The sequence below is a fragment of the Pipistrellus hanaki genome, assembly GCF_964339955.1.
Source record: "Pipistrellus hanaki genome assembly, chromosome: 5".
Classification (NCBI taxonomy): Eukaryota; Metazoa; Chordata; class Mammalia; order Chiroptera; family Vespertilionidae; genus Pipistrellus; species Pipistrellus hanaki.
The window spans coordinates 23,986,434-24,003,265 of NC_140507.1; the positions used below are offsets into that span (position 1 = coordinate 23,986,434).

General features: G+C 41.3%; 1 protein-coding gene across 5 annotated transcripts in view; it reads right to left on the reverse strand.

Annotated features, from left to right (window-relative positions):
* Positions 1-16,832, reverse strand: part of ARHGAP26 (Rho GTPase activating protein 26) — a 407,506-nt gene that overhangs the window by 89,251 nt on the left and 301,423 nt on the right. For all 5 annotated transcript variants that reach the window (XM_084884972.1, XM_084884975.1, XM_084884973.1 and 2 more), the window contains exons 18-19: positions 16,299-16,458; positions 1,258-1,396 (exon numbers count right to left, since the gene is read on the reverse strand). In XM_084884972.1, the coding sequence (XP_084741098.1) occupies positions 1,258-1,396; positions 16,299-16,458 (299 nt within the window). The remainder of the gene's footprint in view (positions 1-1,257; positions 1,397-16,298; positions 16,459-16,832) is intronic.

Consider the following 16,832-nt stretch of genomic DNA (forward strand, 5'->3'; position numbering starts at 1 on the left):
GAAGGAGGGGGAAGGAGGGAGAGAGAGAGAGAGAGAAACATCAATTCGTTACTTCCCCCACACACTCTGACTGGGAATCAAACCTGAGACCCTTTGGTGCACAGGACAACACTCAATCAATTGAACCACAGTGACTAGGGTGATGCCATGTCTTTCAAACAGATATCCTACTGACTCCCTGAAGGCACATATTTCTACGAGAGCAGTATGTGCAGACTTGCCATTATCTGTTCACTTGTCCGCTTCCCTTCCTCGGTTATGAGCTCTTTAAAGACAGGCCGTACTTTTATATTTCCATCCCCTGGCAGACAATCATGTAAATGTTGGCTGTGTGAATGAACCAGCCTTGGTATCTGCATATGATTCAACAATAACTAATAATAATAGTCATGGCTCTCAGCTGTCAGCCCAGGCCTTGTGCCAGGTGCTTAATGCATGAACTTCATTTAAACCTCATAACTTCCCTATGAGGTTAGTACTGTGATCCCTACTTTACGGATGAGCAAACTGAGTTTGAGAGAAGGCAAAATGCTTGTCCGTGTGTTGCTGCCGGCACAGGAACACAGGTCTATACTCAACTCTCTCCTTCTAAATGCTAAACAAGACTGGGAGCATTTTAGGGAGCAGTCACCAGGTGACTGCAAAAAACTCAGAAATCCTGAGATGGAAACAAGTTTTGAAACAATCGTAGTGCTTACACTTTGCTGTGGAACAAGAATGGTGTTATTCCCTAATGAATTCCTTAATTAATGTCACATATTTATTATGTGTCCACTCCACGCTAGGCCCTGTGAGAGGTGGAGTAGAAGGAAGAGCAAAAGAAGGTCCGCCCTCACAGAATCACAAACTAGTAGGGCATATGACTCACCCTAATAAGCATCTAATTACAGACTGAGAAAAGGGAGGGAAACTGTCCTTTGGGAGCTGCTAACAAAAGGGGGCCCAAAGATGCAAGGCCTGAGCTGAGCTCTTATCGTGTAGCAGGAGGGAGAGAGGCTCAGCTGTTTGACCACAGGAGATCTGAAAAGAGAATCTGGACAGCATGGCTCTGGCCTTTCATTCTCAGCAATACAGGCTTCTCTCCTGTTAGGGTTACACAGCCGTGGCACCTTGGAGGGCACAGTGCAACACAGTCCTCAAGGATGCAAACGGCAGAGGCCCACAGAGAGGACAGAGGTGTGGCCCCTGAGCAGCCGGAGGCAGAGGTGGCAAGAGATGTCTCTGGGGTATCACGCTAGCCCTGAGCACAGGACTCACGTTTCTCTGTCGACTGCGTGGCATGGAAGAGCGTCAGGGGCCTCTCACTGCAGGACGGGGGCTTGGAGTCACTGCTCTTCTTCCGAGACAAGTGCAGCTGGGCATTGGTGAGAGGTGTTTCAGGCACGGTGTTAAATATCTGCAAGTAAAATTGCATAGGACAGTTACAGGCTGCCGTGAACTGGGAAGAAAGCAGAACCAGTACAAAGGTGGGTAGTGATGTCTAAGAATCAGCAGCAGACCTTGAGAAGACCACCAGTGTTTGCTCAGGACTTCATTGTAATCATCTCGAGGAACTGGGTGAAACCTTCTTGTTGGGAAGTGTACCCCAGACCTTAGTAACCATGTACTTCCATCTCTAACCCCTTCTCCTATTCTTCCACTGATCTTCTTTTTGTTCTTTTCTCCAGGGGACATGGGAAAAATCTGTGCTAAATCTAAGCCATTGGCTATTAACAAGGCTTCAAGTTTTGTGACCACCTTTGTGAAGAATCAATTAGTCAAAATATTTTTACTTCTCTGGTTCTCTTTTCCAGTTCTCAATTACTGCTTCACAACTTTCTCAGAGTGTGAAATATGCATTTTATATAACACTCCAAACAGAACTCCAGTGCAGGGCACCATTTCCTCATCCGCCCTCAGTCATATTCAGGAGGGCATCCTTTCTAGTGTTATATTTGATGCTGAGCAATTTTTTCCCCTTATTTATAAATGGGGGGTGGGGGAAGACTTGTTGTTTTTCTTTGCGATAATAAAAGAAATGTATAAATACTACAGGCATTTGGGAAAAGGCATCAAGAAGAAAACAGAAATACTCTCCCAATTCTAGGATAACCACTATTAGCTTTTGAGTTTTATTTTCTTGTAAATGTTTAAATTTCTTTTTAAAGCCCAAGGTAAAAAATGAGAAGAAAATGTTAGACAAAATCATGACAACTCTCATCTTTTTTCCTACAGACACAAGGCCAGCAGAATTATCCTATCTAATAAAGAGGGAATATGCAAATTGACCCTCACACCATCACAAAGATGGCGGTTCCCATAGGCACAAGATGGCGGCACCCAGTCCCCTCAGCCCCACTGGAGTGCCCTAGTCCTTTCAGGCCCCCACTGAGAGTGAACAGAGGGATGTGGGGCTTCATCCCTCTGGCAAGGGTGAAGCCCCCAGGCCTGGCAGACAGAAAGCAGACAGTGGGGCATGGTGGCTTCGTTTGCGCAGTGGCGGTCCCACAGAGAGCAGAGAACCACGGGGAGTGGATCTAAGCTGTCAGTAGAACATCCCCTGATGGCTCCTGGATTGGAAAGGGTGCAGGTCAGGCTGAGGGACATATCCCCCTCTCCCCCCGCCCCCGCAGAAATGTCATGCACTGGGCCTCTAGTTATAGTATATACCACTTATACGGTTAGTTACCATGATTATAGTAGCCACTCTTCAATGTTGGTTCCCTAGGGACTGGCCACTGCATGTGTTTCACAGGTGGCTCATTCAGTTCTCAGTGACCTGAGCAATAAGTACTCTCCTCACCATTTATAATGAAGAACTGAGGCAGAGAGGTTAAGCTACCACAATCACAGATGTAACTACAGATGATAACATAGAAACCCATGTTCTTAGATTTTTCAGATTCATTTTCAATGAATAAAATAATGACAGCGGCACTAATTCATGCAATCAAGAAAGATCTTTTGAGTATGTTCCCTGTGGTTAGAATTTGCATCCAGTAGCTGCGATTTGTTGAGTCTTCACCATGCCAGGCACCAGGTTAAATGTTTTGTATTGGTTATCTCGCTTAATGTTAAAGAATACTTTTCCATAATGATGATTATATTCTGTATATAGTTTGGTATCCTATACATTACACTCAACATTACATTGTGACATTTCCTCCTTCATTAAATAATCTTCTAACACCCCCACTATATTAAACCAATATTTACTGATCCACTCATTATTGTCGCTTCCTCTTTAGAGACAGCCTCCTTCTGGATTTTCTCTATTCCGACAGTCATGAATATAATGAGAGGATGATGGTGGCAGCCCACTTCCTTAAACTATGGGTGGCCCTAAACATATCAGAGTCTTTCTCCTGGCTTTCTCTCCTTCGTGTGTGCATTGAAAAGAACTCAGAAGCTGATACTATAGGAAGCAAAGTCATAAGGATGATAAGAATTTCAGCCCAAACAGCTGCTCTCCATGGGTTGGCAGGTCCTTGGGCTCCAATGATGCCAGCCAGCTGGTTCAGTCCATCTCATTACCAAACACAGCTGTCTGAAAACAGCATTTTCATATTTTCCCCAGGGGATGAATTTTCAACAAAATAAACCGAATCACAACATAGCTGAGTTCAACTGGGGCAAGAGAGTAAGGGGAGAAGGGGACTTTACACAAAAACAACTGAGATCATTTGGCTTCCAGAGGAGTTGGCATCCCTAAAAATAAGTACCAGTGCTATACATGTCCCCAGTCTCTTTTAGGGTGTCTGCAGGAAAAGAAAAGAGAAACTATAATTGTTGTTGAACTCAAGGACCCCAACCTCTAAGAAGCTGACTCTCCCCTTTACTTTGATCCCCAAAATAAGCTGAACCATGGCTGCTCCTCGGTGACAACCTGCCTATGCACTATTACCACTGACATATAAAACACTGTTCCTTTAGATGAGTGTTCACATCTGCCTGGTCAACTCAACACAACAAACAAGCTGAGCATTCCACAATGAGAGATTTCCTGACCAGCACAGCTAAGCAGAGGAGAGGCCAGGGCAGGAACCTGGGGCTGAAATAACTAATACCTACACTTTCCATGTCCTCAGCAGTCATAATTCATTCAGCTTAGCTTTTCTAGCCAATCCTGACTATAGAGGCAGGAGGCTCCAAACCCCAAGGATGCATTTCAACAAATAATGGCGTCTCTTAGAACCCTTCTGCCTCTGGCAGCAAGTACAACACATTCAGCAATCCCTACCTAAAAACATTTTAAATGAATTCAAACTTAGTGATAGGCCTCTGCCCTGTTATGCCTAGTGTCCCACAGGTTTTGTCTCTCCTTTTCTTAACAAATTACTGAGAATGAGAACCCCACCAACTACCATGGGAACAGTTTAATTTCAACTTAACAAAAAATGTGAGCACTTGCCTTTTCCTAAAAACTGTACTAATTGCTAGAGAAACAAAGAAGAGTAAGCTGTAAGGAAGAACTGTGGATTTAGATAGATGCCTGAAAAATTGTGCTTAAACACATCCAAGCAGGAAAACAGGAGAACATAATATTTCATTGGCTGTTTCTTCTAAGTCAGGAGTCATGGCCTTTTTTTTGCCAAGGACCATTTGGAAATTTATAATATCATTCTGTGGGCCATACAAAATTATCAACTTAAAATTTAGCCTGTTATATTTGGTCAAACATTTAATTAACTCACCCCTAATGGCTTGGCAGGGCCAGACCAAATGATTTCTTGGGCCTTAAATGGCCCTCAGGCCAGACGTTCCCCACCCCTGGTCTAAGAGCATATTAGAATACACTCTAGAAGGAGATGTTCACTGAGGGGAGTATTAGCATTCTGAAGGTCAGTTCTCTTCACCGTGAACTAGGCCCTAGCCTCAGACGATAGGGCCATATTCAGGCTCAAGTGCAATGGTGTGCAAGTAAGTGCGCTGCAGAGTGTAAAGAGCCAGACATCAGACTATCACCACCGCCGTAACAAGTTTTCCCAAGTACAAGGGCATTTTGTAAATCAGACTACATCAGAGCAGATGACATGAACCTTCATCAAAGAGTTTGAGAAATCATTCCTCAAATTACTGTTCATTTAACCCTGAAACTTGAATACATGAAGTCACTTAAAAGCTGCTCCTTGTCTGGCCACCTTTTAGCCAGGTCAAGAGTGTGGCCTCTGTACTAAAAGCTCCAGTTGGAATTCTGACGGGAAACTGACTTATTCACAATTTTGTTGGTTATTCCAATCCTATTTTGTTTGGAAGAGATACTTTCACAGGGCCTTTCCAGATTAACACAAAAGAGGAGGGAGACTTGTGCTGTGCCATAAGGCCCTTGTTAATTCTGCCAAAATTTACTAATTATGACTTACTCGGGAATGCCTTAGAAATAAGTTATTAGGAAGACCATAAACCTTCTGGAAGCTACTGGGGAATAAGACTGTAAAATAAAAATATAACTCTGGATAACTCTTCCAAGTATCCCCATTTCAAGCTTCCTATATATGGAATTAGCAGAACCATAAATTTCAAGCCTTGCAGCAGAGTGGTCAAGGGTGGCTGGGCCTCTGCAGTCAGACTGACTCTGGCTGAGTCCTGGTTCTGCTACTCTGGGGGCAACAACCACAGCTACAATGACCTCACCATCACTGTCATATCACCACAAAAAATATAGACCAGGAAGCTGCAGTCATTTTATGGGTAGAAGGCAAACAGGCTTTCGAGCTAGACAAGCTTTGGAACTCCTGATCTATTTCCCTCTTGCAAATGGACCTAACACCTGCCCTGCAGAGCATTTGAAATGATAATGCACATAAAATGCTTAGCACAGAACTGGCAGAGATCAACAGGAGGTGGGGGGGTGGTATAAAAGATAATAGAAAGAACCAAGATCATTTGAGTGCTTGTCGTCTTAAGTTATTTACATGGGTTATCTTATTATTTTACTCACAACAACCCTACAAGGGAGGTACTATTATTCTTGCCATCTGGTAGGTGAGGAAACTGAGACTCAGTGAGAGTAACTGATCAGTCCAAGATCACACAGATGAGTACAGCTGACTGGACTTAGCTTGACTTTGTGTATCTTAATTACTAGTGGTCTTTATATCGACTATTATTTTGAGAGATAGAAGACAAAATGAAAAAGATCACATGATTTTAGAGTCTGATGGATCTCATTTTCTAGCTCTGTGACTTTGAAGAAGTTACATAACTGACCTTCAGATGCCTCACCTATAAAAACCCAGAACTGTGGTGAGGACTGAAGCACCTAACACAATTTGATGCTCAGTGTTCAAAAGACATTATTGCATTCAATAAAAAAGTATAAAAAGGGAAATAACTGGAGACTCAACAATGAATTATTTGCAGTCGGGACATGAGGATTTAATTTATAAGTGCAAATTTAATTACTGCTCTTTGCAAAACATCGATCGTAATTGCTTACAGCAATGTTAGAATTTGATGTTCTTTTTCCCTTGTGTTGCCTACAAAATTCAAATTTCACAGGCCTCCCCCTCAAGCCCATCTTGACATTGTAGACCACTGACATTTGTGGAATTTGTTCTCCACATGTCTCATACACATTTTACACCTCTTCTAATCCCATCTGTCACGTGCCTCTGTAATTTACAAGGATGAGAACCTCCTTATAATGTGTGAGGCATACTCATTATTATGTGCTGTGATTTTTATGGGAGGAAAATTAGGTCATGATGAAGAGTTCTTGGTCTATAACTAAAGTAGTTCTGAGGCAATAAATCAGCGACAGGGGCATGGGATTAAAGAGCAAAACAGGAAGGCTTCTCTGAGAGAAGAGAAGAAGCATTTTCTTGAGACACTAATTCATCAGGGTCCCAAGTAATAATGGGTATGGGCTTGTTTCACCTGACGTGTGTCTGCTTTGGGAGTGAAGGGCTAGGCCTACTGAGCAGGGCTCACACACTGCTCTTTCTCATGACAGATTGTGGAGGGAAACTTTGTAAGGCACAAGAGCCACAACCCCAGTGTCTTTCTCCTGGAAGCTAAAACAGTCTCAGCAGGGCTCATTTATTGCTACAGTTAAGAAGCCAAGTGCAGAAGCTGCAGCAACACAGAGGGTTTTTAAGGAGAGTTGGAAGTTCAATATCCTGTTGATACCAGCATTTTGGCAGAAGGATCGACAATTTGATGGAGTTTTATTAAAAATCCCTCAGAAGGAACCAGTGCCATTTGGTTAATGGCCTGGGTAATCCATGGGATGCTGTGATTGTCCCTAGCACCAGAAGGCTTCTATTTTTTTATCCTATTCTCTGTCATCTTTATTGACAGAGAATAGGATAAAATACAACAAAACTCCATCCTTATTTGAGTAACATTAAAGGAGCTTCACAGTTCAAACAATGATCTGTTATCTAGGGCCTATTAAAGGGAACATACATGCTCAGTGCACAGTCATATCACATTCATGAAGAGCAACTTACACTGCACTTGACACTTAAAAGAAGAAACAGGCCTAGGACAGAAGCATTCTAGCCAAGCATACAAGTAAATCTAGATTACCTTTAAACCTAACATGGAGAGGACCAAAAAAAGTTCACTCAGAAACCAATGGAAGAAAAGGCAATAAACTCCCCAAAAAAGTAAAGCCCTTGCTGGTGTGGATCAGCTGATTGGATGATGGTCCCGTACACCAAAAGGTGGGTGTCATTCCCAGTCAGGGTTGCCAGAAATTGTTCAAATGAATTGAATTTTATTAATTGATATACATTTTGTACATAAGCTATAGCACTGTGGAATGGATTTCAGTGCCGCCAATAGATCAAGGAAGTCTGGTGGGCCCAAATCAACTCTATCATAACAACTGCATTGAAAGATACTACAATTTGACAGGGAATGCAAGGTTGTTTAGGATTTGGTGCTTATCCTAGGTGTTGAGTGGGTGTTCCATAGTTGGTAGGTTTTCTTGATATATAAGAGCAAAAGTTAACATATATTTTAAAGGGGCACTGATCTTGGGGCATTTCTAAGAATTAACAGCTCAAAGATAAACATTCCTAGCCCTTCCAAAGCAAAGGGATGGACTGGGAAAAGATCATAATTTATTTTGTAAAACACCAATAGGCATTAAAAGGGACCTTACTGATAGAAGCATGTGGTATGTTGGCACATAAGAACACCACTTCTTGCTTCATGTGCAGAAACCCTTTTGTGTACCATGGCTAAAAGAAGTATTGTGAACTGTTATAAAAAAAAAAAAGTGGGTCCAACTGTACTGATATGGTGGAATTTAACAGGAAGATGTATGAGATATACACACACATATTAACCTGAGATTTCAAGTCTCACCAAAACTATGAAAAGAGGCCATTTGTTTTCTTGACAGGGTTGTTCTTCCTAGACATCTAAATTTTTCAGAATCACTGGCAAGATAACTATTATAAAAGGAAAAGGTTTTAAGAAATAGCAGCATTTCTGGGCTTTGAGTATATTGGGCAATATGGCATTCAACAGTTTTTAAAAATCTTAACTAGAAGAATGTAAATATTGATAACTTCCAAGATAAGCCTAAGTAGTTGGCCTACTTGATTTTTTAAGACAGAGTTGTCCATACAGAAAGAGAAATTTTCAATGATTAATCATTACCTTAAAATAAGCATGGAAACAGCCAAAATCTTTGCACTTTGAACTTTCAACTCTGAATCCTGACCACCAGTATAAAGCTCTCATATAATCCAAGTACAGTCCGGGACAGGAGTCACTGATGGGAAATGATGCCGTGACTAGGTATTTCCCTTTAGGAAGTCTGGTCAGGAGAACCATTTGGAACTATCTCTGCCCTAAATTAGTAAAGGCTATAGGTCAAAGGTTACATTCTCTGAGTAAGACGTTTTATATATAGCCACAAGTTTACAATGGTATGGTCAACTCTATTGTTTGCTATTTATTTAGTCAAGGAGTGATTTTGATCAAGGATCAGAGTCAATTTGTTCAGATTCCTACGATGTCTTTCTAAAATGCTGATGTAATCATCTTATCCTCTACTTAGAAACCTCTGACAGCTCTCATTTTTCTGGCTTTCAGGCTCCCACTTCCTAGCTTTCAAGATCCTTGACAAATGGGCTAAATCCAGCTGCCTGGCATTATTATCTCCCACTCCTTGTTAACATATAACTTACAATCCTTTCATAGCCACATCGTTTTAATACACACAAACAGATGCATGTTGACCAACTGATTAATGTTCCCCAGGAAGGTTCCTGTCACCATTCTTTCTCTGCCTAGAAAATGTCTATTTATGTGTCAGAGTCCACACAAGCAGAATTAAATATTTCTCCTCAGGGTGCCATACACTTTATTTATCTTACTGAATGTCACTTAGCACCCTGTATTATGGCTAGTTATACCCTGATAAAACAGGAGACCCTTGGAGAAAAAGGTTTCATCTAATTTACATTTGACCAATAATGGATGCTCAATAAACATTTATTGTATTAAGTAGAGATGAACTATTATAAATTAGATTTTAATAGCTTGCCAGTGAAAGCAGTTCCTTGTTCCTCTCCTAACAAGCTGTTTTATAAACTCTCCGTACTTCAGGTTCACAATTTGTAAAATAGAGATAAAAATATTGATTTTATAGTGTTGCTATGAAAATGAAATGGTATAGATGTAAAACTGCATAGGCACAATACCTTGAGAATAAATAAGCTATCAGTAAAAGTTAGCAATTACTATCATGAATAGTATTACTTCTAGTCTGTGTATATTAAAAATATCCATTACCTTCAACTAAGCAAGTAAAACATGCAAAAAGAAAAAGCATCATGAGCCCCAAATATAATATCCTATCTCCTGCCTTTTTCCTCTGTGCCTCCGCTTATATTGGGGCATTTATTTCCTACAATTGTTCCATACATTCTTCCCTGGTCCCTTGGGGAGGTGAAGGATGATTTTTGGAGCACTGCTGACAGGGTATGTGGTTAGTGTGCTTAATGTGACCTAACTGAAGGTCTGTGCAAAACACATCAATAAGGTTCTAAGGAAGGAGATGCAGGTGGGTTCTCTGTGAAAAAGACATGCTCAGCAGGAGATGTTTCTGGACAGAGAGCATGTGCTGTCTGGAGGGTGTATAGGATGTGCCAGTGACAACATAACTCATCCTAGGCACATCCTCATTTCTAACCCTTGGAGCTGAATGTCCAGTGTTAGTCCTTAGTAAACAAGGTAAGAGTGAAGTGGGAAGGAGGGATGGAGGGAGGCAAAGAGAATACTATATGCTTTAGTTGTTAAAATACAAGCCCCTTTCCTTCCCTTCAAAAATATTTTAGCTAGTAAATAATCTGAATTTTCTAGTTAGCACGTATCCCGGGCCCTCTTTTTAAAATGTCAAAGTGACTAAAGTAACACCCTGTTCTAGGCTTAGGGCTTGATAAGCCTTACCACTTCTGTGTTTGCTTGCTCTCTTGACTACTGCACAATGAGAGATCACACTGGGAGAAGAGAGGCTCTGTGGAGGAGGATCAAGATGTCCCAGCCAACAGCCAACACCAAGGTCCTGGACATGTAGAGTAAGGCTGTCCTGGACCCTCTAGTCTCAGTCAAACGATCCCGGCTGATACCACATGGGCACACCTAAGCCCTCCCAGAATTGTCGGGGGGGTGGGGGGTGATCACTGCTGTTTTAAGTCACAGTTTTGGACTTGATTTGTAATGTAGCGATGGACAACTGAAATAGGCATCTTATAATTCCCTCTCCCCCTCCATCTCTCCCTCTCTATCTCCCTCTCCCTCTCCCTCTCCCATGCCTAAATGCCTGGTTTTCTACATCCTCTTTCGCGATTGTTTTCTACTTATTCCTGGATCCCTCCCAATTTTATTCCAAGGCACAAAGCAAATACCATATGTAAAATATTCTTACTAAATGAAAGACTATTATGCCAGTAACTATGGTGGGCATCACTTAATATCTGTATTAGGACTTATTTCAAGCAAGAGGGCATATGCTATCATACACTTCTTGTTGGGGAAAGGAATGAAAAAATGCTGTTGAAAAGCATTTCTTCAAGTTTGGTTTCAGGACTGGCCAACTTCTGACACTACAGTTGGAAAATTAGTCACTCCAGGACCTTTGTGAATGTATGTTATAGCCAAGGCCAAGGGAATCTCATTAAGTATTGTTACTTAAGATCTCAATGGTATGGATTTTACAAATTAAGTCTCTGACAATGCTCATGGAAGGACATAAAAATGGTCTGGATTTGATGGCTGAAGTTCAGTTTTCTTGGCAGAAGATTTAAAGCCTTGTCTCCAGAAAGTCAAAGGCCAGAATATGGCCATGGATGCTTAGGATTCCTCTGAGGTAAACATCACAGGCTTCCAAAAGAGGCTGAGGCAGCAGCTGATCACTTTATACCATACCTGGCCAGAGGCTACATTTAAAAAGGACTCAAGCTGCCTTATTCTAAGTTGTTTTTACCAGTAAGCTAGCCTGATGAATATTAAAGATGTTCTCCCTGGAATAAGGCACATATACATCATAGGCCCGAGAGTAAAAACCTCTATTAAGAGTGTATTTTAGCTCCTTCAGGACTGGGGACATATACTCTGGTGTTCTCCCTCACACTCCTTACTCCTTTATCAGCTCCCACAGGAACATGGACTCACTGTGATTCATCCCGCTCTCTGGCACAGACTAATGCAAAAGAACATAGAACTAAGCACTACGAAACTCTTAAAATGCACCTCACAAGTCCACAGCAGAGAGTCACGAAATGTACAATTCAGCCAACTAGATGAGTCTCCTCATCAGTTCTTGCCCATATAATTGCAGGCCTGGCCATGCATTTCACATTTCATTTCTATTTCTAGATTTTGTGCCCAAGGCAAGATAGCTGCTTGTCTACACAAGTTTCAATACTGTTATTAGCAGTATCCGGTTCTTTTTTCTGTCGTGCTACTTTCAAATATGTTTTCTGGCTTGAACACCCAAGGACCCAATAAAACAGCGACAGTTCAAACACCACTAGATACTACCCGCTATAAGGTCAAATTTGTTCTTTCAGGAGCATGAAACATAATCAAATTGCTTACTCCTTACCATTTAATATTCTTTTATTTAAGAAAAGATTAAGTTCTAAAATGTACTATTTTGGGAGAAGGGCACATGTGACATTCAGGGATGGAGCTGAGCTCTATTTTCAGAGAATTTTATTGGGACTGCTAAAAACAATGGTTTATACTCACTGGACCTTACTACCCCCTAGATTCTTGGTTAAATCCTTTACACAAATCACCTTATTTAAGCCTCAGAACAAACCAATGGAATGACTGTGGCACACTGGCCAAATGATAATTTCCCTCTTCTCTGAGTATATGGTTGGGTTACTTTCTCAGCCCCCCCTTGCAGTTAGATGGGGCCATGTGAATTCTGGCCAATGGAATGTAGAAGAAAATAAGGAAAGCATCATCTCGGCTTGGCCCATATAAACTTATCCAATCTCCTATGTTCTCTCATTGCTTCCCCCAGTTGTCTATTGCAGAGATCTGCAGAGCAGAGGCAGGGCTACATGATGGGAGAACCTAGGTTACTAAATCACTCACTATACAAGAGGCCTGCAGTGAACTGCTATGTGAGCAAGAGATCAATTTTTACTGTCCTCAGTCACTTGATATTTTGGGCCTGTTTGTTACAGCAGTTAGACTATACTGAAAGTATTTTTAAAAATAAGCCTAGAGAGGTTAAGCACAGCAAGTAAGAGGAAGCATATTTGTTCAAGTCACACGGCGAGTAACAGGTGGCATATTTTAATCCAAGTGGTTTGTCTTTAGAAACCATATTATTAACTGCGGTTCGACTATCTGCCCTCTAGACAAGTTCATTTTTATCAGACATAACAAACTTCTCCCATACCTGATGTACTATATTTGAAGAAGGTGGTTGGAAGGAGGCCCAAAGTTTGTATTAAAAAGAAGATAATCTCTTCAAAAAAATAATTTGATTTCTATATCTCTTTATTAACCTTGGGAGAGGGAGGCCATGCTACTTACACAACCTAGCCGAATACCCCTGCTACTTGTGAAAGTTTATACTCAGCGGTCCTTTAGTAGTTATTAATGCTCTATAACAACTTATGGCCAAAACTTAGTGGCTAAAAACATACTCATTCCCTGCTTCTATGGGTTGGGAACTCAGGAGAGGCTTAGCACGGTGGTTCTGACTCAGAGTCTCTAACAAAGTTGCCCTGAAGATATCAGCCAGGGCTGCATCATCTGAAGGCTTGATCAGGGCTGCAGCATTCACTTCTGAAGCAGCTCACTCACGTGTCTGGCAAGTTGGTCTGGTTGCTGGCAGGAAGCTGGCTTCCTCCCCACAGGGCTGTGGGACTGCCTTTATAACACGGCAGCTTGCTTCCTGCTCAGTGAGCCCATGCAGAAACCAAGGCAAATGTTATAAGATCTTTTATGACTAGCCTCCAAAGTCACACTCCATTACTTTTGCAAAACCCTACCGATCACATTGGGGTCACTATTCCTGTTGATCACACTGGGATTAATATTGGAATCTCTTATTCCCCTTGGAGGGAACTACACAATGGAGTGAATATCAGGAGACAAGGGTCCCTGAGAAGCATTTAGAGGCCAACTACCACAAGAGCCCATTCACAGTATATGTTCTGGGTGCCTACTGAGAACCTAAGAACCAAGAAGTGAATAAAACTGACAATAGTCTCTGCTTTTGTGAAGCATACATTCTCGTGGAGGTCGCAAAGGCAACAAGATCAGATCTGTAAGTAAATTATATAGACTGCTAGGAAGTGGTAAGTGCTATGGAGAAAGAGAAATCAGGTTCAAGGGGAGGGGGAGTGGATGAAGCTGAGACTGCTTGCAATTTCAAATGCGGAAATATAAATGGGACTCAGAAGGCTTGGAAGAGGTGAGGAGACAAGCCCGGTAGTTAGATGAAGGAAGAGTATTTCGGGCCTGGAAACAGCAACTGCAAAGGCCTTGAGGGAGGAGGGGGTGCCGGGTGTGGGGAACAGCAAGGCAGCCCAGGTAGGAAATGAGATGAGACAGTAACAGAGGGGAAAGTAGAGACCATGTGGGACCTTCCAGACTCTTGCAAGGGCTCTAGCTTTCACTCAGTGACATGGAAAGCCCCTGAAAGGTTCTTAGCAGACAACTGATTTGATTTGATTTAAATTTGATATCAGAATAGACAAGCCAACAGTGGGAGCAGGGAAGCAAACAAAAAGGCTCTAATAAAAATCCAGATAAGAGAAGATGTTAGCTAACAATAGAGTGTTATTAGTGTAGGTGGTGGTAAGTGGTCTTGATTATTTGGCATGTTATCTATTAGGTCTAGTAATACTTAATGTCGTTTTCTAATACTTTTTTTAAATCGAATTTATTTAAACAATACAACAAAATTTAATCAACAATATAGTTGCCGTTGTTTTCTACTACTTGTGCCCAACGCTCAGGAAGCATTTTAATCCCTCTGTTGTAAAATTCTTGTGATTTTGATGCAAAAAATTCGGTCAATGCATTTTTGAGGCATTCTTCATTATTAAATTTTTTTCCAAGAAGAAAGTTTTGCAAAGAACGAAACAAATGGTAATCGGAAGGGGCAATATCAGGAGAATATGCAGGTTGAGGGAGAACTTCCCATTCCAACTGGCGCAGTTTTTCAGCAGTGATTCTTGCAGTATGCGGTCGTGCGTTATCGTGGTGAAGAATTACGCCCTTCCGATTAATCAGCGCGGGTTCTTTTTCTCTTAAAGCTTGGGCTAACCTTTCCAATTGGGCACTATACACTGCACTTGTAATGGTTTGGTTAGATGGTAAAAGTTCATAATGAAGAATTCCTTTAAAATTCCACCAAACACACAACATCACTTTTTTTCGCATGCAAGTCAGGTTTTGGCGTGGGCTGCGGAGCCTCATTTTTGTCCAACCATTGAGGCCGCCTTTTCAAATTAACATACAGCACCCACTCTCCATCTCCAGTAACAATTTGCTCTAAAAACGGCAAACGGTTTTGACGAGAGAGGAGCGAACTGCAAATTATGACTCTTTGATTACGGTTGTTGTCGGTCAACTCATGAGGAACCCATTTTCCAAACTTTTGGACTTTGCCAAGTGCACGCAATTGATTGGAAATTGTTTTTTGTGAACAATTTAAAGTTGTCGCAAGCTCTTGTTGGGTAATTTGAGGATTTTGCACCAAAAGAGCTTGAAGAGCTTCTTGATCAAAATTGGACACACGGCCTCGACCACTCTTGTCATCTAACGAAAAATTTCCCTCGCGAAATTTCTCAAACCAATGCTGGCATTTTCTGGCGCTAACTGCATCTTGACCAAGAGCACTACAGATGTTTTTTGCAGCCTCACTTGCTTTTCTTCCTAATTGGAACTCGTAAAGCATGCAGTGCCAAATATGCTCTTCATCCGCCATCTTCTTAGCCCTAGTTTTGCAACAAAAACCAAACCAAATACAAACTTTTTCAAGCAAAACTTGTTAATTGCACTTCACACGTTCTGTAGATACCACGTGTTTGAAGGTTATGTCAATACAAGTCAACGCCAAGCAAGATTTTAAACGAATGTTTAAAAACGACATTAATTATTACTATACCCGATAGCAAAATTAATTCACCATTCTAGGTAAAGGTTTACTTAGGAGGAGCACATTTTTTATTTGACACCAGAGCTGTGGCTGTCAAATGGTGCTCAAGGGGACCCTGCAGCTTCTGAGGAGCTTCCTAGGGATCTGCCATGTGGAGCTGGGGTGGAACAAATGAGTGAAGCATCCTGCCCCTACCTCAGTGTTATGAGGATATCTCTGTTAACATACGTCAATATGTGGAGTGAGGGAGGCCTTCTTAAGAAAGAACAAAATGTCCTAAAGAAAAAGATAGACCACACACACGCATGCAAACACATACACACAGAAAGAATACACCACTTATATAACTGAAATGCAAACTTCAGATTAGGAAAAATATTTGCAACACAAATGAAAATAGTTTAATGTCCCTCATATTAACTATTATAAATTCATATGAGGACAACCAAGATGGGCAAAGGAAATCTTCAAAATGAAACTTAGACTAGCATCTTCTTCATTGGATTGTTGTGAGGATAAAAAGGCAACATATGTAAAGGACTTAGCACAGTTCCCACTATAGAATAAATGCTGTCCCACCATAACTACGGGTGTTATCACAGCTACTTCATCATCATCACAGTTTTCATTAGCAATGTGAACACCAGTCAACCCTGAATGCCAGTTCCAACTCAACCACCCCCAAGGCAAATTCTTCAGTGCCTAATTATACTTATATTACCTTATCATGGTTTTCGATCAGGATCTCAATAACAATGTTCTGAAATTTGATATCCATGATGGCAGCTACTGTTTCTTCCTGAGGCCTAAGCAGGGTGGGTCCAAACACCACGCCAAGGTTCGCCACTGTCATCAAATTTTGCTTGTGGTTGTTAGCAACACTGGGAAAAAGGAAAAGATAAGGCACAGATGAGAGAAATGGTATACAAATAAACAGCTGACTTCCCTCTACCTTTTCTATTTTTCAACTCATCTAGAAGAAATCAGATCTTGGGATACCTTCTGATATCCTTGGAATTCAAAGACAGACTTTTCTACTCATAGTTTCATCTATCAGAACTTCAGAAATCTTCAGTATCCACACTATTTAGCAATTTCATATTATCATTTCCATTTTGCCTAAACAACGAACTGACCAAAGCAGCTGCCTTCCAAAATATGAACCTTTGTACATCTGAATCCCTATTCTGCAAATCCATGTACCTGCTCAGTTACAATTTCTATACTTGGCTGCTATTTAAACCTCTGTGATCAG